The sequence below is a fragment of the Gobio gobio genome, assembly GCF_949357685.1.
Source record: "Gobio gobio genome assembly, chromosome: 6".
NCBI lineage: Eukaryota > Metazoa > Chordata > Actinopteri > Cypriniformes > Gobionidae > Gobio > Gobio gobio.
In genome coordinates, this window is record NC_137102.1 from 41,750,692 (window position 1) to 41,773,582 (window position 22,891).

A 22,891-nucleotide genomic window follows, 5' to 3' on the forward strand; every position below is an offset into this window, starting at 1 on the left:
ATGTATAGCTTTATCATTATTATTAAGCCATATGATGAGAAAGTCAAGGTGATAGCGCTGCACGAAGTCCTCCTACACAGCAAGTGGTGCTGCTGGCTCAGAGATTTCTCAGCCTCTGAAGCGTTTTGTTTTTATCTCCATCTCTGTGCGCGCTGTCGCATTAGAACATGACTGAGGCCGTGACAGAGCACAGCAGCGCGCGCTCACGTCTCATATCCATCTCTGGCAGGTAACACTCATCGACTCATGCGCTTTCAACATTGCATGGGAGAACGCGTCATGATCGCATGATTCCCCAAAGATGGAGACGTAAAGTCTTAATAAAATAATAATTCCAATCAAATCGTTTGTTAAAACAAATTTCAGTGTCCCACAAGAAGAATGTCATGGTGGGCTCGACTGGAAAGGTGGGCGTTTCTCCATGTCACTGGGTTGTTATAAGCAGTTATGACTTGATGTAGCCTAAAACAGTCGGCCTGTCGAAATATTCTACAGCGCATTTCGTAAGCGAAACGACACCAGTCTGTTTTACAATTTCTGATGATTGTGATAAACAGGTGATTCTTCAAAGTTAAAATGCCGTTTACTGTAACATTGTTTTGCCTAGATTTAATAACGCATAACGGACTCGCGAGTTAAGTTGAGTCAAATTCTTTGCACGTCTCCTTATGGAAGAAGTGACGCACGAATAAAACTAGCAAAATTAGATGTTATTTAATTTTGCTGCAAAAATGTTCAGACGCTTCTCCTTATTAAATTGTTTCACTTCTGTTACGTGCGTTTTAATGTTAATCTAGCCTATCCTATAACGTTATCAAAATATTATCAAAACCTTTATAGCGTACCTTTGCATTTAAACGGATTGTGTCATTCAATTTAATTTGACTAATGAAATATAGAGAATATAGAATAATTCATAGGACTGTAGCCTAGTTTGGTAAAGCTTGCCTATTTAGTTATTTAAAACTCACCGTTAAGCTGTAGTGTAAAATACTTGTAGCTAGTTGTAAATATTTGTTTTTATTATTACTGATTATGGTAGTCCAGGAGATTTACTTTATTGACAGACCTTTATGGATGAAAAAGGTTTTTCTGTGAAATGTAGACAATTCTTTGTCGTCTTCGTCGTTTGTCTGGATACAAAATAGTCCTCCAGGGTAAAATAAACTGTTAATAATAAACACTAGACAAAAATACACCGAATTAAAAGGATCGAATGACGTTTACAGCCAAAAGTGAGAGAGCGCGTGCACAAAATATTTTCATTTAATATAGCTAATACTAATTTTTCAGGAAACAAATTGTAACTACCTGACAGAGACTGTACTGTACATATGCTCTAATCTGACAGAGAAAATAAATGGAAAAAGTTTACATTTTAAAAACTCTAGATTTTTAACTCTATATTAAAAATGTAGGTCCAGAAAAGACATGGGACATTTGCGCGTAGAAATCGACCAATCAACACGTTGACATTTGTAAACGTCAGATTTTAAACAAAATATACGTTCCTATTTTGTTTAATAAAATAGTATTTTATTCAGTTTATGTTTTTGATTAACATTCATTCATTAAACTCATATTTTGTTAAATGCAGATGTAGGCTAAACTTGTAAATAATTTATGCTACTTTTCATAATAATTTTATCAATGAAACTGATAAAATGTGAATGTATCAAAATGTAATAAATACAATTAAAAAATGTCCAATATTAGCCTACTATAAAATAAAAATGAATGAATGAAGTTGTATGAATTACTATTAGAGCTAAAGTGTACATGTTATTTATAAATTTTAATTAATTGTTTACTTTAATTATAGCTACTTTTTAATAACATTTTATACATTTGGTAAACTTGTGAATTTAAAGATGTCTTAATGTGCAACAAATGTGAAGTGTGCTATAATTCTGAAAGGGCTTATTTGTGCAAGTAGCCTATTCATGATATACAGTGTATCCGGAAAGTATTCACAGCGCTTCACTTTTTCCACATTTTGTTGTTACAGCCTTATTCCAAAATTAATAAATTTAATAATTTTATAAATATTTTTTTTCCTCAATTCTAAAAACAATACCCCATGACAACGTGAAAAAGTTTAGTTTGAAATCTTTACAAATTAATTAAAAATAAAAATATCACATATACAAAAGTATTCACAGCCTTTGCCATGGCACTCAAAATTGAGCTCAGGTGCATCCTGTTTCCACTGATCATCCTTGAGATGTTCACCTGTGGTAAATTCAGTTGATTGGACATGATTTGGAAAGGCACACACCTGTCTATATAAGGTCCCACAGTTATCAGTGCATGTCAGAGCACAAACAAAGCCATGAAGTCCAAGGAATTGTCTGTAGACCTCCGAGACAGGATTGTATTGAGGCACAGATCTGGGGAAGGGTACAGAACAATTTCTGCAGTATTGAAGGTCCCAATGAGCACAGTGGCCTTCATCATCTGTAAATGGAAGAAGTTTGGAACCACCAGGACTTTTCCTACAGCTGGCCGTCCGGCCAAACTGAGCGATCGGGGGAGAAGGGCCTTATTCAGGGAGATGACCAAGAACCCAATGGTCACTCTGACAGAGCTCCAGCGTTTGTGGAGAGAGGAGAACCTTCCAGAAGAACAACCATCTCTGCAGCACTCCACCAGTCAGGCCTGAATGGCAAGCGTCATTTCTGGAGGAAACCAGGCACCGCTCATCACCTGGCCAATACCATACCTACAGTGAAGCATGGTAGTGGCAGCATCATGCTGTGGGGATGTTTTTCATCGGCAGGAACTTGGAGACTTGTCAGGATAGAGGGAAAGATCAATGCAGCAATGTACAGAGATATCCTTTATGAAAACCTGCTCCAGAGTGCTCTGGACCTCAGACTGGGGCGAAGGTTCATCTTCCAACAACAACTCTAAGCACACAGCCAAGATCACAAAGGAGTGGCTACGGGACAACTCTGTGAATGTCCTTGAGTGCCCCAACCAGAGCCGAGACTTGAACCTGATTGAACATCTCTGGAGAGATCTGAAAATGGCTGCGCACAGACGCTCCTCATCCAACCTGATGGCTCTTGAGAGGTCCTGCAAAGAAGAATGGAAGAAACTGCCCAAAAATAGGTGTGCCAAGCTTGTAGCATCATACTCAAAAAGACTTGAGGCTGCCAAAGGTGCTTCAACAAGGTATTGAGCAAAGGCTGTGAATACTTATGTACATGTGATTTTTTTTCCGTTTTTTTTTTAATTTTTAATAAGTTTGCAAAGTATTCAAACAAACTTCTTTCATGTTGTCATTATGGGGTATTGGTTTTAAAAAAAAATTTTTTTTTTGGACACATTTTGGAATAAGGCTGTAACATAACAAAATTTTGAAAAAGTGAAGCGCTGTGAATACTTTCTGGATGCACTGTATTTACCTTTAGTAATATACTGAAAAATGTGACAGGATAAATTGTTTAAATTTTCTCACATTTGCTAATGCAATAAATTAATATATTAATAATTAAATAAACCTAAATCAATTAAATCCGTCAGCAAACCATGCAATCAATCTTTCTAAAAAAAAAAAAATTTTTCCATAAATTTTTTTTTTTAAAGTGGTTGATTTATATGTTTTTAAAATTTTTCAGTTGGCTAACAAACCACTCTGATGGGTGACACAGATAAACAGCGTCAGGGGGAGATGGAGGGGGACGGCTGTGTAACAGTAGCCTCCAGCAGTGCCGCACCAGTGAGCTCTACACCCAGATCCAACACTCCCACAGGCACCATTCCTCTGGGAAACGTCTCTTTAGACAGGCAAGCGATCCAGGTAAGCCCCCACCGGTATCAACCAGAAACATATTGAACAAATGATATCACACAATGCTAAAGAATAGCAACATCCTTTAAACGTAGTTAAATTCTGAACATTGCTTTGAGGCTGACCTAATCTTCAGCTGCTATCTCTTTGTTGTGGTTGCGAGTCAAAAGCAAGCAATAGATGATTCCCTCCAGTGCTGTGTGAAGCTTATGATGTGGTGATTTGCTAGGTAATCCAGCAGACGTTACACAGACCACAGAGCATGACAGCTCAGTACCTGCAACAGATGTATGCTGCCCAACAACAACATATCCTACTACAGACAGCTGCACTACAACAGCAGCATCAACAAAACCTCACGGCTACACAAATCCTGACCACTACAGAGCAGGTATGAGAATATATAATATAATATAATATAATATAATATAATATAATATAATATAATATAATATAATATAATATAATATAATATAATATAATATAATATAATATAATATAATATAATAAATATTTAGGAGATTAAGAATTTGTTCCTGCTACTTCTTATCAGGCTGCACAGACTAATGGCAGACAGCCCAACTCCTCCCCTACATCATCCAATGGGAATGTAACTCAGCTTACTAGTGTGTCTCAAACATCAGTAAGTGCTTTCGTTGTTTAGCATATACAATTTATTTTAGCTTCTAAAGCCACTTTTGTTTTATATAGATGAACCATGTGCTCTCATTTAGACATTATGCCGGAAAAAGTGCCCTATTAAAAGTGTACCATAATTTGATTTCAGGAAAATGTAAAATAAATCTGTTCTTTTTAAAAAGACAATAAGATCTGAAAACAGAGTCTTTATCCAAACATTTATGCTTTTGATCAAAGATGAATTATACAGTAACACAACTCTCTCCCTCTAGATCACCATGCCAACCTCTCTTGTAACTCAGCCAATAGGTTGCATCCAGGTCACTAGCTCCAATAGCACAGAGGGGGCCATATCCCAGCAGGCCATGCTTCTAGGAAACAGCTCTCCCACAGGTAGCCAGGCCCAGATGTATCTGCGCACTCAGATGGTAAGGAAGTATTTACTAAAAGCATTGTGTTCTTCGAGTTCATTGCTGTTCTCAAGCTTCCACTGACTTGACTTGATTCGGTTTCTTCTTCTTCTTTCTTCCCATTGCGGTGTCATTGTCTCTAAATCTATAGCTGATTCTTACTCCTGCTGCCACTGTAGCTGCCGTTCAACCTGATCTCACTGTTGTGAGTTCAATGTCCTCTCATTCAGCATCATCACAGGTGAGACAAAGAGTATTCTTTAAATCAGGGCTGTTTAATGAAAAGGATTCAATTATATTTTATCCACAGATTTCTTTCAAATAGATGTCGTTGTTACCATTAAAATTAATTAATTAATTATATATATTAAAAATGTCATGTAATGATGAATGGGGGCATTCAAATTTCAAGATTTTTTTAAAAATAATAATTTAACTGAACAGAGTTAAAGCTATATAATAAATGTGTTATCCTGTTTATTAAATCAGTACCAAGTCATGGACACAAAGAATGACCCACTATGTTGCAATTAAATGATCAATGATGTGCCATATTAATTCAATATGTGTTGTCTTCTGCAAGGTTCAAAGCTTGGCTCTCCGCACGCATCTCCCTGGAGCTCTTGCTACTCCCCAAAACATCCAGATCAAACCTTCTTTTCAAAGCCAGACGCTGTTGTCACCCCCTCCCAAGATGTCCATTTGCCCACTCAAGTCCACACAGCTGTCCCAGAACCTGGTAGAAACTTCTAGAAGTGAGTCTCTGTTGACCGATGTCACTCAGCCACCATCAGCCCAACCACACATTCCTCCTTGTAAGTCACAAAATCACATTTCCATCTCCATTATTTTCATTTTTTTTTTAATGCAGAATAATGGAAATATTGCAAATATTTGCTTCTGAAAAAATAATCATTTTAAGTGCAAAAGATCTAAAATAATGTTCAATGTTGTTCAAGCTTTATGCCATAACAAAGTGGTTCTCAACCTTGGGGGGCCTCGACGCACTTCCAAAGGGGGCACAATATGGTTTAAAATTATTTAAATGAAGATAAAACAAGCTTTGAAATATTATTTAAAAAATGTAATTATTATTTATGAAACCGCAGTCCCAGAGTCTAGAAAAAGCTAGATATTTCTAGACCTGCAAAAAAGGGATGGAAAATTAATAAAAAGTAACGGGAATTTCTATAATATATATATTTTTTCTAGTTATGCCAAGATAGTTTATTGGTTAGAAATAATGAGAAATTGCTATTTGCGAGTAAAATAGAATTGAAAAACCACGGATAGCTGGAAAAGTCATAAATGCATTGGTCATAAAGAGTGTGAACCCTAAAGAGCATTCAGTTATTGAAACTTCTTGAATTATGGGACTTTAATTATGATTATTTATAGTTATTTTATTTAATTAGTTTAACATTCCCATTACTCGTAGTTTCTGTAAATGAAAAATGGTCAAAAAGGTTGAGATTCACTGCTATAACACACCTATTTTTCTTTTCAAACAACTTAGAACTGTTCATACTGAATACTTTGTGTTTGCTCCTAATGACTGTGTCTACTGCAGCAACATTCACACCAGTCCAATCTCATACACTGGTCAGACACCAGCTGCACTGCCCTTCTGGCCAGAGGGTGACTCCACATCAGCTCATCATCCAGCAGAGCTCCGCCACTCACAGACAGGTCCAGCCCATTGCACTGCGTGTCACACCGCAGGACAGCTCTCCTCCACCTCTTGCCCTGCAGACCCGTACAACTCCTACTACAGCAACTGTCCAATCACAGCACACAGAGTTCCTCTCAGTGCCCTCCTCTGCAAATCAACCAGCCAATCAGTCGGCAGTTGTGTCTATGTCCACAGTTCCTCCTGCGGCGCTCCCTGACCCACCACCCCTTCATCTGGGCCCAGTGCTAGAGCCGGTCTCCCAGCATTCACCTCTGGCCTGCCCCCCTCCTCTCACCATGGGTCTGCCTAGGCTGGTCCAGCCGCAGAGACACTCTCTACGCTCAGTTCAGACCGTAGCTGTCCAGTCTGACCACATGCTGGTGTCTGAAAAGGAGCACCCAGTCGATGAAGCAGTTGTTCAGTTGCCTTTTCAGCATTTACCGCCACCACAGACAGTGGCAGTGGACTTAAAGATGCAACCTGCTACACAAACAGAAGCTCCCTCGGTTAGTCTTGTTTGATTTATAATGTGGCTAAGCTGGAAAACCAGCATATGGAATAGTTCACCCAGAAATGAAAATTCTGTAATTTATTCACAATCATTTAATTTGACTGTGGAACAGATTGATCTAAGGATTGTCCAGGCTGCTCTTTTCCATAAAACAAAACTTAATTGTGTTCAGTGACTTGAATTTGGGCAAGCATGAATTAATGAAATCAAATTTACCAACGACAAGTCTGTTCCTCAAAAAAAGCTATTGTATGGTTATCGAAGACATATACCAAGTTCAGAAACATATACCATGGTTCAGAGAATATACCATATTACATGTATGGACTACACATGATGTTTATGGCGCTTTTTTAGTGTTTTCTAGGGTTAGCTACACTACCATTCAAAAGTTTTTTTTTGTTTTTTTTTAAAGAAATTAATACTTTTATTCTGCAAGAATGCATTAAATTGATCAAATATGACAGCAAATATATTTATAATGTTGCAAAAGATTTCTATTTCAGATGAATGGTTTTCTTTTAAACTTGGTGAGCAGAAGAGACTTCTTCCGAAAACATTAAAAAATCTTACCAACCCCAAACTTTTGAATGGTTGTGCATTGTTGAATGGAAAAGAGCAACTTCTTATTCTTCAGAACCATTTTTTACAGTTTGTAGTCGTGGTTTTTGTCTTTTAATAAAATCAAACTAATTTTAGTTAGTCAGATTTTTTAGTTATAGTTTTTGGCTTTTGTTGAAAATATCCTTTGAATATTTTGTCATGTCATATTAATTAATTTTAGTACATTTTTACTATGTAACTCTACATGCATATAATTTTAATCCTTATGCTTATTATGAAATTTGGCAGACGACGCCGTTGTTGAAGGAGAGTGGAACCATGAATTTGTTGAAGGATGTAGAACACGTGTGTCCTCAGTATATCAGAGCGCCCACCCCAACACCACTGTCCTCACCGGACGAGTCACAGAGAAGCTCTGATGTAACAACTCAACCAGAAAACTGTACAGGTACTTTGAACCTATATCAAAGAATATCAATGTTGTCTTCCCACCCTTCTGCAGAACTCTTACCTGACCTCTCATTTATCCATAGCTGATCCGGACCAACCGTGCATTCCATCGAGCAGATCTGTCATCCGGTCACCGGAGGACCCCACATATGTCAACAGTCCCCCCCCTCCCCTCCTATCCTCTGCGGTAAGAAGCACCAGCAGGCTTCCCCCAGCCAGCCTTCCAGGGAACCCTGAGGGTCAGCCCTCACAGGCCATCGTTAGACCTCACATCCTCACACACCTCATTGAGGGCTTCGTCATCCGAGAGGGCCTGGAGCCGTTCCCGGTATGTCCACTGGTTGACAAAGTAGCAATTCTCAGCTGCCATGAGGCCCCTAATGATGCCCATGGTTCTCTAATGATTCTCTAATGGAGCTGTGAAGCTCAAAGATCTCTCGCTCCCTGAGAGTAAGATTGCTGGTGAGGGTCTGTGGCCAAACGTACAGATCAACTAGTTATTTAAGTCCCCTTTGGGAACCTTTGCAAAGTGCTCCACACTTTCAGAAGTCTAAACCACAAAAAGTATTTTTTTGGTATGTCCAGTATTGATGTGCTGGTCTTTTTCATCAGGTGAGACGTGCTTCCTTAGAGATGAACCTGCAGGCCACACTTCCAGAAGACAGAGAGGATGGAGAATCAACCCGGGATGACTGCCTTATGGATGCCGACCATCCGGAAAACTCCACTGATTCTGACATTGATAACCCACCCGCTGAGGATGGTGGGCTCATTAGCAGATTTCTTATTTATACAGTCATTGAGTCAATATGAGCGTTTCTGGCAGCATCTCTTCTGCTTTCAGAACAGACAGTTGAAAACCTGCCTGACGTTCTCGAATGCGAGTTCTGTGGGAAGAGAGGCTTTGCACGTACCTTCCTCAGATCCAAACGCTTCTGCTCCATGACATGTGTCAGAAGGTAAAGAGCCTTATGGATAGCCACTTTTTGTGTCTCTTTCATTTTGAAGTATGTAGTGTTAGTGGATTTATCATTGTTTTGGGGATTATTATTCTATTACATATCCTAAATGAAAAAATATGACATTTTTAGCTCCTGGATGATAAAATGGACAAAAATATTGCTTGGATCAGGGTGTCCTGGAGGGTCACTGCCTTGCACTTGGGCTGCGTCCAAAAACTTAGGCAGCTGACTTTTTGCCTCACTGCCCTATCAGGAAATGACTTTGCTGGCAGTGTTTGCACACTAAGGTACCTAATGAAACAGACTTTGAAAGCAGCGCAATGGTTTAATGATATACAGCAAGATGGAGAGAGCTTTGATGAAAACTAAGCGAATATTTAATTACTACAATAGTAATTTCTCGATAGAAATGACATAAGAAGAGGAAAACGTTGGTTAAAAATGTACATTTATACACAAACTGTCTGCCAATCGCAACTTTCACACACTATCTTTATTGTTTAGCTCAACTGTCACAGAATGGAAAGCACAGGATTGTGGGATATCAAAGGATACAAATGCAAACATACATAAATATAAACATACAAAAATCAATCAGACGAAAATAATCTCAGAAAACAGGTAGTGACACTAACTTTAGATTTGGATGTGCCTTGATGCCTTCCTACCTAGGAATGTGTCCTCTGAAGGAAGCAGTTCAGTTTTCGGATGCAGCCTTGAACAAGCTAATCAAAGTCTTCAGAGTTACTAGAACAGGGGTGTCCAATCCTACTCCTAGAGGGCCACTGTCAGCTCCAATCCCAATTAAACACACCTGAACTACTAAAAACTTGTGTTGAGAGGAGACAGGTTGGAACTAAACTCTGCAGGACATCGGCCCTCCAGGACCTAGTTTGGACAACGCTATACTAGAAGATTACAGGTAGTTGTGTTTGATCTGGGTTTGAGCTAAGGGAGAGTGGGACAGTGGGACAGATTTGAGGAACCTTGGCTTAGACTTACAATGAAGAGGGACATGAGACCAGTATATCATAGGCCAGGCTTCCATTGTCATATTTTTATGCAAATTATGTGGAAACAGAGATAATTAAATTTCCAAAATGTATGTAAAGAATATGCACTACCGTTCAAAATTTGAGTTGAATTTGATTAAAAGAAAAATGGTAAAAACGGTAATATTGTAAAATGTGATTTTAAAATATAATTTACTCCTGTGATTGTAAAGCTGAATTTTCATCATCATGATGCTCAAGAAACTTTTTTCTTACATTAAAGGGGCTATATGCAACTTTTTCCCCAAAATAAACGTAACAATAGCCTTTTTATTTTACCATTTATGACTCAAACATCTCCTGATGAGCATACTGACACCTTGTCCGCTCACAGTGGGTGCACCTATAAGCCTGTATCCTATTTTTCCTATTTTCTGGCGGGTCGTTTTTTTCCCGCGCTGTCTGCGGATGTGACGTCACCACCGCTGCAAGAGCGAGCAGAAAATAAGAGCAGTTCTGTTTTTTGGCCACAGGTGTCAGTCGCGAGTTTACATTTCAGAAAAACGCATATAGCCCCTTTAACATCGAAAACCGTTGAGCTGCTCTATATTTTTTGTCAAAACTGTGATACATTTCTTTTCGGAATTCTTTGATAAATAGAAAGGTAATTTATTTGAAAAATATTTTTTTTTTGTAAATGTAAGTCTTTACCGTTACTTTTGATCAATTTAATCCTTGCTGAATAAAAGTATTAATTTCTTTGAACGGTAGTGTATACATGCTCACTTGAAATGGTTGCATTTTTTTGTAAGAAAGCATGCATATAAACTATGAATATTTGCCTTTTATAAAGAGTTCATGTGTTCATAAAATTGTATACTGGACTACAAGCAGCCTTGTTCATCTTACAGATACAATGTAAGCTGTAAAAAACGCCTAAACCTGTTGAGGACAGAAAAAATTGGCCGCTGGCCTCACAGACCAATGGGCAGGCGGGGGAGACCACCTAGTCGAGTAAATGGTGGGTCTAGGGAACACAACTTCAGGCAGGTCAGTGAAAACTAACAAATAACAGTTTAACCGAACGATGTAACCCAGTGCTAAACCATTTTAATAAGTGGGACTGACCTACTACAACAATACTACACGATTTTCTCAGCAGCTGCAAGATTCCCAATGTTCCAACAACAACCAGAGGGTGTCCAATTCATTGTGGATTGAGAGAGAGGAGGAGCCACCAGGCCCGATGACGACAAGGCTGCGTTTACAGGTCGAAAGAGAGAAGGAGCAAGACAGAGAAAGAGAACAGAGCAGACTGGAGAGCTGCAGCAGCTCTGACTGTGTTCTTGACTCAAGTCCATCACGGTGGAGTGTGGAGCAAGTGTGCTCCTTCATCAGCTCTTTACCAGGTAGCTGCACAGGTTTCACAAACACAGTACATCTTCTGTTCCACCAGGTGTTGTTTAATGGATAAATCCAATACTTTTGAATGTAGTGTGAAGTGAAAAACTTTCTAAATACTATGCATGTAATCTGGAAGTACTACATTCGCCATGTTGTCATTATCATGTGACCTACCAGCGTCAGTGCTTTACTGCCATTCACAAATCCTCTCCAGTGGCCTCATGGGATAGTAAAGTGTCCATCATATGCACACTTTGGTATAGTAGAAGGTACTTTTTGCCTACTTATTTATGAGTAGTGTGAATTTGGATATGCTGCTTTTGTCCCATGCTGTTTTTCGCCTACTATATAGTAGGGCAGTATGCAATTTTGGACGCAGCCATGTTTTCAATTTCAGCTTCTTCTGCTGTTTCCATTCAAGCTTTAAAGCTTTGACTGGCTACCAAAGTTGGCCCCTGCTGGTAGATGTGTATATATATATATATATCACATACCCACTGGTGGTGGACAGGGGTCAGCATGGGCACCCTGACTGGTCTGCAGCTATGTAGTCCCATATGCAACAAACTGCGATGCACTGTGTATTCTGACACCTTTCTATCAGAACCAACATTAACTACAGTAGCTTGTCTATTTGATCAGACCACACGGGCCAGCCTTCGCTCCCCACATGCATCAATGAGCCTTGGCCACCCATGACCCTGTCGCTGGTTCACGACTGTTCCTTCCTTGGACCACTTTTGATAGATACTGACCACTGCAGACCAGGAACACCCCACAAGAGCTGCAGTTTTAGAGATGCTTTGACCATCTAGCCAATTCGCTCAAATCCTTGCACTTGCCTAATTTTCCTGCTTCTAACACATCAACTTTGAGGACAAAATGTTCACTTGCTGCCAAATATATTCCACCAACTATCAGGTGCCGTGATAAAGGGTTAATCAGTGTTATTCACTTCACCTGTCATAATGTTATGCCATCTATCGGTGTGTGTGTGTATTAGTATGTTGCTGGTGAAAGTATTGAAAGGAAATATTTGAAAAAACCACACACTTCACTTTTAAACTGTGAATTACTAGTAATATCAATATCATATGATTTCCGATACATTGAGCATCTAATATAATACATCTTTAGAATCATATGCTCATATTTGCATCTTCTCCACTTGTTCTAAGGGTGCCATAATATTGCAGCAGAGTTCCGGTCACAGGAGATTGACGGACAGGCCCTGTTGTTGCTTACAGAGGACCACCTCATGAACGCTATGAACATAAAACTGGGCCCTGCGCTCAAAATCTGTGCGCAGATCAACGCTCTCAAAGAACCTTAAGCTCGTCTTTCCACAACCAGTACGGAGGTCATATTCTGTCACACAATATCTGAAAGTCAGCTTCCTCCAAAGTGCCATGATTTCAGTGTGTGGCCATTCTACAAATATTGTAGACACACATGGGGACCTTATTCTTATACCTCAAAGTTTCATGGTGGATTTGTTATCTTGGATTTAAATCCATTCAATCCGGTTGTAAGGTAAAGTTTTGTATAATATCTAAAACTACATTTTAATCTTGTATATTGGATTTATAATAAACAGACCAACTGGAAAGACGAAGAATGAGGTATGATGTTGCTGTGCAGCCACAATTTGTGGAAGTTGGCACATAATGTACAAAGTATAAAAAAAAAAAATACATAACACGGTTTAAATATAAAGAAACTCTTTAAATGACCTAAATGTTTACATAAATACAGAGTATATAATGTGTTGAAAAATAAAGATTTATTGATAAACATCAATTCCTGTATAAAATCTTTATATACATTAGACCAGAACCAATTATCAGAAAAATTGAACTTCTTTGGCATCTTTTCGCACAAAGATGTTGAAAAAGCCTCTATGCACTGCAAATTATTGTGAATTGTCAGATGGCTAAAAGGCAACATTTTAGAGACATCAATTGTAAATGCAGTTACAAACATCCCTTGCACACACTTAAGCATTCTCATAACAAGTAGCCACATCAGTTTTAGTTCAACTGAAGAATACAATAACCATATTGGTATTAAAACGGATTTATGTACAAGGTATTCTTTTATTACAAAAACTGCACACATTAAAAGCACCGGGATACTTGTTTTCTTTATTATCAGAGTCTCAGAGATCTGACAATAAAAATTAATAATATCAGGTTTAAGTTTTAGTTAAATCACTAATTGTTTGCCACGAAAATTGCAACCATCATTCAACTAATTTCCCATATACAATGATTAAGTGCTGTCAAAAAATGAAATATAATATTCCATACCATAAATGGTATGAATAGAGCTCATAAAAGTTAATGTTTCTTTAAAACTGAGGAAACGTCACTGTCTATGATGCTGTGTGATTTCCTTGAGCTTCATCTGCTGTTCAATCATCATGTCAAACTCCTGTCTTTCTCTAAAACACAGTGAAAGAAAAAAAACAAACGTTTAAACAAATGCAAGATGCAGTTTTTCAGGTCAAGGCAGTTCACAAATACTCTACCTGTTACTAAAGCACGGCCCTCTGCGATACTTCTCCTCAGCCTTCTCCAGGGAAAGCTTGTGGACTCCAGCAATTGCATGGATAATGGCCTAAAAATCAAAAGAGTCACTAAAATATGGCTATGGAACATCGGACGGTTGAAAATATTCCACTACCATTCAAAAGTTTGGGGGCAGTACGATTTTTTGTAAGAAATAAACATTTATTCAGCAAGGATGCGTTCAATTAATCAGAAGTGAAGGTAAAAAAAGATTGCAAAAGATTTCGATTTAAAATAAATGCTGTTCTTTTGAACTTAAATCTTACCAACCCCAAACATTTAAAGTCGATCTTATTTACTTTGTTAGCACACATTACAGGTCTTAGGGTGAACAATTAATCCGTTCAAGTTAATACACAGAAAACAATTGTGGTAATCTTTCATTAAAATCTGAAAAGTAAATTCCGGTCTGGAATGGCGTTCCCTTTCCAATGATGGCAGTTTGAAGGCTTGGGTTTGAATATCCTTAACCACTCCCCTCCAACCGTTAGTCTGCTGAGCGAGAGATGGAGAGGAGGAGCGCTGAAGTCAAACCCTGCCCTCTATTCAATATTCCGATTCACTTTAAAAGTCACAGCACTGAAATAAAATCAGTTGCAACTTCCTTCTTCTGCTGAACACAAAAGAAAATATTTTTAAGAATGTCAGAAACCAAACAGTTGATGGTCCCCATTGATTTCCATTGTATTTTCCCCCCATACTATGGAAGGCAATGGGGTCCATCAACTATTTGGTTAACCATATTCATCAAAATATATTATTTTGTGTTCAGCAGAAGAAAGAATTTCATACAGGTTTGGAACAACTTGAGGATGAGTAAATGATGAACAGAATTTCACCATTTTTGGGGGAACTATTCCTTTGAGGCGATTACCTCAGGAAGGAGCACATCAAGAATAAGCCGGATCCGATCCACCTGGTTATTTTCTAGGCAGGTTTTTGTATGAGGGGAGCTATCGCAGACTTTGTTCAGGTAGCGGTACACCCTATCAACCTGCTCCTCATCTTCCAGATAGACATCAACCACTGGGCGAAAAGGCTTGTGGAGGGCTTGAATCCATTTAGATGACTCACGACCGCTGATGACTGCCTGTTCGTACCAGACAGAAGGGTTAGTTGTGTGCTCAAGTGCATACGCAATCTCAATTCTTCAATATAAATATATTTATATAATCAAAAATCGTACCTGTAAACGGTTTTCAACTTTTCGTCTTATGATAAAGTCAATCAACTGCATGTTGGCGCGATTCCGTGCAGCCTTGGATCGGTCAGGCAGCACTTTCTTAGAGAGGAGCTCATCCTGCTCTTCCATAATGATGTCCTCTGTGTTATTGTCGGAGTTGTCACACTCTTCGCCCAGAATCTCCTGACTGGGGAAGGTCAGCACAGATTTCTTCTCAGAGTACTTCCTCCACACTGGGCAACCTGGGATCATCAGATCAAAGGAGACTTTCTGTTAAACCAGCACTGGTGAATGAGGCTGACCTGATTCATAATGAGGATTTAACCTGGTTTACACTGATTGGTTGTCTATTTTTTAGGGTCAATTATCAATCAATTAACTGATTAATTGTTAAAAGTTATTACCACTAAAACGTGAAGTACTACAAATACCATGTTCATGTAGTCTAATTTTAAGTACCATTTAAATCATCTTAAATATGGAAGTATTGGTATTTTCCATTTAATAACGTTTTACACTGTGCATCATACATGTCATCTGTTATTTTTGCAATTTATTGTTTTACTTACTAAATTTCACAGAATTGCATTTAATGACTTAAATCTTAAATGAACAACTAACCATCAACCCAACACACATTTTAGAGGAATATGAAAATCTACAATAAAAGGAAACCTACTGATGTCAGCGGCACAATATTCGATGAAGGAGCCAGAGAAGGATCCACATCCTGCCAGAAAACATCTAAATTCAATATTTGAATTTCACATTCTTTATATCTCTGAAACCATGTGTGAAAGGGGGCTCAAATTATATCATTTCATATTCCTACTGTGCATTCAGTTATATACAAGCATACATCAGTTGCTTACATTCACTGCATGCTATTACCATGACATTATTTAATCTTGACAAACTATGTATTATTAGAAAGATTTAGGACGATATGTGACCGCTATTTGTGATTTAAAAAAAGGTTACTGTGACAGTAATTTCTTAATTTCTGTCCGGAGCGCAAAATCAACATGCAAAATCAATCATTAGTTGATATTTCATACACTATACAGGGAGTGCAGAATTATTAGGCACGTTGATTTTCTGATAATATTTTTTTTCCAGGCACATTTGACCAATTCCAAACCACAGTAATCCTAATAACTACTATTGATTTAGTATTTAATAATGTATAAGTGATATATAATTGTTCATGAAGGCTGGAAATGAAAATCACCTTATATTCAGGTGTGCAGAATTATTAGGCATGTTTTCTTTTACAGATAAATTGAGCCAAAAAAGAGATTTAACTCAGACTGAAAAGTCAAAAAGTATTAAATGCCCATAAGAAGGATGCAATACTAATGCAATACTAGACATTGCAGTTAAGGCATGACCATTGGACAGTGAAATGCTCGTTGGGTCAGCAGGATCTGACAAAAACAGGTGGTGAAGAAAAGACACCTGTTAACTGCAAAAGAATTAAGAATTAAGGTGAAGAATTAAGGGTGAAACCATCAGGAACCCTTTAGTCTCCAGCGCCACCATTTTCCAAAGCTGCAACCTACCTGGAGTCTCCAGAAGTGCAAGGTGTCAGGATCTCAGAGACCTTCAGTTAGGTAAAGAATCCTAAAAAATGACCCCCACTAGATAAGAATCACAAGCTGAAGTGTTGTAAAATACATGAAGAAGGTTTTTTTATAGGCTTTATGGACAGATAGGTTGAGAGTGACTCTTGAAGGACCAGCACCACATCCTCTAGTACCACTGTTTGAAGAATTCATCTTCCAGAATCTGGCAGTACGTTTTGAGAGTTCATTTTTAGTCCATCTCTGCAAAACGGACTTCAGGATGGACTAAAATGAACTCCCAAAACGTACTGCCAGATTCTGGAAGATGAATTCTTCAAACAGTGGTACTAGAGGATGTGGTGCTGGTCCTTCAAGAGTCATTCTCAACCTATAAAACCTATAAAGCCTATAAAAAAGCAGGCTTCATGTATTTTACAACACTTCAGCTTATGATTCTTATTTAGTGGGGGTCATTTTTTAGGATTCTTTACCTAACTGAAGTCTCTGAGATCCTGACACCTTGCACTTCTGGAGACTCCAGGTAGGTTGCAGCTTTGGAAAATGGTGGCGCTGGAGACTAAAGGGTTCCTGATGGTTTCACCCTTAATTCTTCACCTTAATTCTTAATTCTGTTGCAGTTAACAGGTGTCTTTTCTTCACCACCTGTTTTTGTCAGATCCTGCTGACCCAACGAGTATTTCACTGTCCAATGGTCATGCCTTAACTGCAATGTCTAGTATTGCATTAGTATTGCATCCTTCTCATGGGCATTTAATACTTTTTGACTTTTCAGTCTGAGTTAAATCTCTTTTTTGGCTCAATTTATCTGTAAAAGCAAACATGCCTAATAATTCTGCACACCTGAATATAAGGTGATTTTCATTTCCAGCCTTCATGAACAATTATATATCACTTATACATTATTAAATACTAAATCAATAGTAGTTATTAGGATTACTGTGGTTTGGAATTGGTCAAATGTGCCTGTAAAAAAAATATGATCAGAAAATCAACGTGCCTAATAATTCTGCACTCCCTGTAAGGCGCATACATGCGGTTACGTTCCACGCGTGTTTTTGTTGTGGTTTTCTTTCCCTCTCTCTTGGTCTCTCCTATTTGCTATCTTGCTCTCAGGTCTCCTGTGAAAGGCTATGGCAGCTGTCAATCCTCGTTAGGGCGGCCGTCCGGCGTCCAATCCACTGCCGGTCCGCGGGTTTAAAAGCATTCTAGCGTGCCTTGTTTGGGAGGGCAGCGTGGGCATCATGTGTTTGTTTGCTTAGTCCATCCATCCATCATCTTCCGCTTATCCGGGTCGCGGGGGCAACAGTCTAAAGCCCCGTTTCCACCGAAATTACCCAGAACAATTTGTACCAGGAACTTTTTTTACAGGAACATTTTCCCCCCAGACCTGCTACTGTCTGTTTCCACTGCGGTCTAAAGTAGATTAGGCAAATTAGTCCAGAGACGTGGGACTGCGCGCGGCTGCTCCTCCCAGTCAGCGACGCACAGTAATTATTTTTGTGCGATACTGTCTGCAACAATAACAAGTATGGAGGAGATGCAAGCAGCGCTGCTTTTGCTAGTTATGTATTGGTTTACTAAATATGTAATTAACAAAACGGCAGAAGAGAGACGAGCACTGATACTAAAGAGTATTATGAAAGCTCATAAAGCTAGATTTAAAATAAGACAACGCATATTATTATCAGCTATTATGGACATTGACCGTGCGATTGTTGAGACAACGTGCGTCATCGGACAGAAAGAGCAAGACTGATATTTAATGCAAGCAGAATGAACCTTGCAAGACTTTTAAAAAGGCAGGTTGAAATAAAATGCTGCGTGAGCTCAACCGATCAGCATGTTCAGCACCCAAGTCCCACCCCCGAAAGTTCCCGAACTTTGAAAAAGTTAAAAAAACTTTGAATCTCGCTACAGGGCTGTTTGGAGGGGTAAATATTTACCCAGAACTTCATTTAGACCCTGGTTCCTGCGGTCGAAACACACCGAATACCACCCCAAAGTTCCTAGTTCCTGGGGAAAGTTCCTGCGGTGGAAATGCGGCTCAAGAGGCATCCAAACTAGATGCCCGAGCCACCTTAGCTGGCTACTCTCGATGTGGAGAAGCAACGGCTCTACTCTGAGCTCCTCCCGAGTGACCGAGCTTCTCACCCTATCTCTAAGGGAGCGCCCAGCCACCCTGCGGAGAAAGCTCATTTCGGCCGCCTGTATCAGGGATCATGTCCTTTCGGTCATGACCCAACAGCTCATGACCATAGGTGAGAGTAGGATGGTTGATCGACCGGTAAATCGAGAGCTTTGCCTTACAGCTCAGCTCCTTCTTCTCCACGACAGACCGGTACATCGACCGCATTACTGCAGAAGCTGCACCGATCCCTCTGTCAATCTCCCGTTCCATCCTTCCCTCACTCGTGAACAAAACCCCAAGATACCTGAACTCCTCCACTTGAAGCAGGAACTCTCCACCAACCTGAAGTGGGCAAGCCACCCTTTCCCTACTGTTTGCTTAGTCTTTAGTTTAATTTATTCACGGTTGTTAGTCATGTGTCTATCGTTGATATGAGTTTGCCGCTCTTTGTTGGGGGGAAAAAAGAGATAGGCAAGCAGGTCGCGCGACATACATGGTACCCACAGTGATTTCAAATGTTAGAGAGGAGTGTGCGCCACCCCTTGTATTTTTGTTTTCTTAGAGTAGGGACAGGGCGTCGTATGCTCCAAAGATTTCGGTTTAATTTTCACATTTTTCTTGTGGTAGGTTAGAGGGATTGGGGTAGCTTTAAAATCATTATTTGTTTTTTTGTTCTTTGCTTTGGCGCCACTTTAGTTCTTTTCCTCAACAATGTTTTCTTTTTATTTTAACTTTGTTATCACTTTGTAAATAGCTCATTCACTGCATCTAGTGGCTTTGGCTTATTGTACGAATAACGTATAATTACTTTTCAATCATGGCCGTTTCTGCTTATTCCAATTCACCAGCAGTAATTTAATGTCTAAATTATGTGTTCCAGCTCCTAGACCTTTAGAGATCGTAACACATGCTCAGGTTTATTTGTGTTCAATACACAACATTAGGGCATTTAGTCCAAAGATCTGCACATTTGGATAAATACTGATATATTCACACATTTGACACTGCTACATATTATTTTTACATTAAATGTTTAAATGTACTTGCGTACTTAAGTTCTAAAAGGAAAACAAATTGAGATAAATACCAATGCGGATCCTATAATCCGATATCAGTTCCAGAGACCAGGTAATAGCACTGCCATACTTTTCTTTTGCTTTGTTCTAAAAGAGATATTAAAAAGAAAAGGACAACCAAAATGTCAATAAAAATGTTGTAATGCCAAGTATGCTTAGTGCAACAAAGTCTTCTAATGGCAGATATATGAAAGCAGTGAGCATGCATTCTGAAAAAGCAAAAGATGTTACATTACCACCAATGTTTCATACTCTTCACAGTCAAAACGTTTTAGGTTTCGCAGGGATACAGAAAACCTACAGATTTAAAAAGAAAAACAAAGATTAATTTACTATTTATACCAAAAATAAGTGAAATTGAAATACTGATGAATTCTTACCCTTTTCTAATTCTCTTTTGGTCAATTAGGCAAGAGTCAATAAATACAATGCTGGCTTTTTTGTTCTTGTGATTCACACTTTTAACCTGCGGCACAGATGAGCACACTAGTCATCAACTACAGTCTAAAATCAAGAGTTACAAACTACAAAGTGAACAAAATCGTATGCTATACTTACAACTGCTGGCCAGTAGGGATATTTCCTCAGTTTGCACCACACGCAATGTCCCTCTGAGATTGACAAAGGCTCTGGAAAGGAAATATAATTTGCCAAATATATCAAAGCATTGGCCAAAACAAAATACATACAAGGGAATGTTCATTTTGTTGCTCACTCACTTTTATTGTCCTGCTGCAAAAAGCTGGGCAGCTCTTCTTCATCTTCGTCCTGGTCCTCTACCTCCTCCTGCATGAAGACAGAGTGGTTAAGAGGATGAGGCTCCTCCTGCAGGCTCAGCTTGATGGAGAGGTCAGAGGACATGTTTTGATCTGCTAGGTACATAACATGACATTATATCATTATAATGACTGTATTTCAGAAGACAATGACAACACAATCATATATCCAAGGCTCCAAGTGATATAATGTACTAGGTGTAAATACATAGACTACATCGATTTTTTTGAAGACCCAAAAATGATGGATACCCGATTTCTGTGGCTCTGGCTCCTGGGTTTCAATGCAAGGTCTACTTGGAGGTTGCGTCTCAAAGGATGGCTCTTCCTGAGGAGGTTTCACAGGAGACGTTGCACTTTTCCTGCAGCGTTTCACTGGTGGAGATGCACTCGGCTGTTCCTGCACATTCTTTTTCTTGCTACCTCTTGGCCTTCCTCTGCCCCGTTTTGGTGGTGTAGCCTCTGAAGGAGGTGACTAATAAGAATAGCACATGAAAAATAGTTAAGCCAGGAATTTCATACAACAGTTCAATAATGTTATAATGGCTTTCATAAAAACCTTTATTAGACTGGACTCTTCGACTTTCTGATGACTATGTGGTGTGTAACTATTCTCAGCTCTTTTTGGAGACAGGGGATGGAGGACTGAGTTCGGTGTGGAGCTTAAGAGAGGGCTGGACTGGAGCTGTTCCCGTTTTGGGGTGCATGGTATGGAGCTACAATCACCATTAGTGTGGCAGGAGGACATCTCCTTGTGACGACAAGGAGATAATGTAGTACATGTGTGACGCCCTGTAGAAACTTCAGAAGGGGTCTGATGGATTTGAGTTTTTTTAGAGTGCCGATAACGTGTCCCTTTTGTTTTTGAAGAGCATAAGTGTTGTTCTGAGCTTGAATTGTATACAGAATTGTCCAGTCCATCTGCACAAGCTTTGCTAGCAGCTACTTCTTTCTCACTCGGTTGAACATATTTCTTTTTCCTTCCCTTGTAAGATCTTTTTGAAGTCTTTGATGGGCATTTGAGGGTAGTAATTAGTTGAGGCACCATCGGCTCAGGTTTATGTGACTTTGAAGATAACAGTCCATTTATACCCATTAGTTCATGTGTTGATTTTTGTAAACAGGCTGTGTCAGGAAGAGCACTTTGGTTTACTATTTGAGGTTTCTCCTTTTCCTTCTTGAACTTTCTTTGTCTGCATGATTCTGCAGTATTCAGATCTTGAGACACTGTGGTTTCTTTACTGTGCAAGATGGAAGCTTTGACGCTTGAAACGGGTTTGTTAAGTTCTGAAAGGGCTTCAGAAATACGACAGGTCCTACGAGGATTCCTTCGGCGGTGTGCAGACAATTTATCTGCCGAACTCATTCCTGCAACCATTGATGTCTCAGCACAACTGCACAACCAAGGTTGCTCTCATTATGCTGGGCTGCAAAAAAAAAACCGTGAGGGCTGTTACTCATGTGAGTTGTCAAAGTGTCATGTGCATATATATTCAACTTGCCATAAGCTTAGCATAGCAACTAAGAGTAAGCTGGTACACCACGTCCATTTACCGTAAATATAATATGAATGACATTATAAGCAGGCTTACGTTATATTATAACTACCAAAAAAAATGACATTTCCTGCAATTGCATCAGAGTATACTAAACTTAACGCTTATCATATTGAGAAATGCAGCCTTTAAAGCCGCTATGTGTTCCTGTAAATATCTAGCTTGATGAGATAACGTTACTTGAAGTGGCATAACCCAAGTACTTTAGCAACAAACAAAAAAATCCGCAAAATCAACTGCATACAAATCGTAAGATGGCAGACACCACGATTTACGCATAACATGCAGCATAAAAGAAAGTATCTACAGCACATCAGACGTGTTGATTAGGGGCGTTGTGTATTAGCATTAGCAGCTCCATGGAAAACCAATGTAAACACGGTCAGCCATGTTTTAGTATCCTAAAAATCTGCAAAAGCAGGTTCAGTTGCTACGGTTTCAAAAGAGTAAAATGATGAAATTGTAATATAAAAAATGTAAGCGCTCACATGAGCGATTAGTACCAGAGCACTTACTTCTGATTTTCAGCTATTTTACGAAACGCTCGGTCGAGATCACGTGATCAGGGTTATCGTTTGACTCAGGAAGTCCCTTTCAAAACACGCAAAAGCACACT

At 39.1% G+C, this 22,891-nt stretch overlaps 2 protein-coding genes across 4 annotated transcripts; one reads left to right on the forward strand and one right to left on the reverse strand.

Annotated features, from left to right (window-relative positions):
• Positions 1-93: 93 nt before the first annotated feature.
• Positions 94-13,198, forward strand: LOC307127453 (polyhomeotic homolog 3). Of its 2 annotated transcripts, none has more exons than XM_079818675.1 (15): positions 94-229; positions 3,624-3,805; positions 4,026-4,187; positions 4,350-4,439; positions 4,708-4,863; positions 4,997-5,086; positions 5,429-5,660; positions 6,416-7,023; positions 7,881-8,040; positions 8,126-8,370; positions 8,655-8,805; positions 8,887-9,001; positions 10,908-11,046; positions 11,156-11,405; positions 12,579-13,198. In XM_079818675.1, exons 2-15 carry the CDS (start codon positions 3,644-3,646, stop codon positions 12,731-12,733), a joined length of 2,715 nt encoding a protein of 904 aa, XP_079674801.1. In that variant the 5' UTR covers positions 94-229; positions 3,624-3,643; the 3' UTR covers positions 12,734-13,198. The 2 variants fall into 2 exon arrangements, with proteins under 2 accessions (XP_079674801.1, XP_079674802.1); XM_079818676.1 differs by having other exon boundaries at positions 158-229; positions 11,159-11,405.
• On the reverse strand, positions 13,165-22,868 carry LOC307127459 (uncharacterized protein). Of its 2 annotated transcripts, none has more exons than XM_079818686.1 (13): positions 22,791-22,868; positions 21,279-22,146; positions 20,972-21,194; positions 20,663-20,815; positions 20,502-20,572; positions 20,324-20,409; positions 20,180-20,240; positions 19,955-20,030; positions 15,833-15,883; positions 15,157-15,395; positions 14,845-15,060; positions 13,931-14,019; positions 13,165-13,843 (listed from the first exon to the last, which is right to left on the reverse strand). In XM_079818686.1, the coding sequence occupies exons 2-13, from the start codon at positions 22,095-22,097 to the stop codon at positions 13,768-13,770; spliced, it is 2,160 nt and encodes a 719-aa protein (XP_079674812.1). In that variant the 5' UTR covers positions 22,098-22,146; positions 22,791-22,868; the 3' UTR covers positions 13,165-13,767. The 2 variants fall into 2 exon arrangements, with proteins under 2 accessions (XP_079674812.1, XP_079674813.1); XM_079818687.1 differs by having other exon boundaries at positions 20,663-20,812; positions 22,791-22,857.
• Positions 22,869-22,891: the final 23 nt, after the last annotated feature.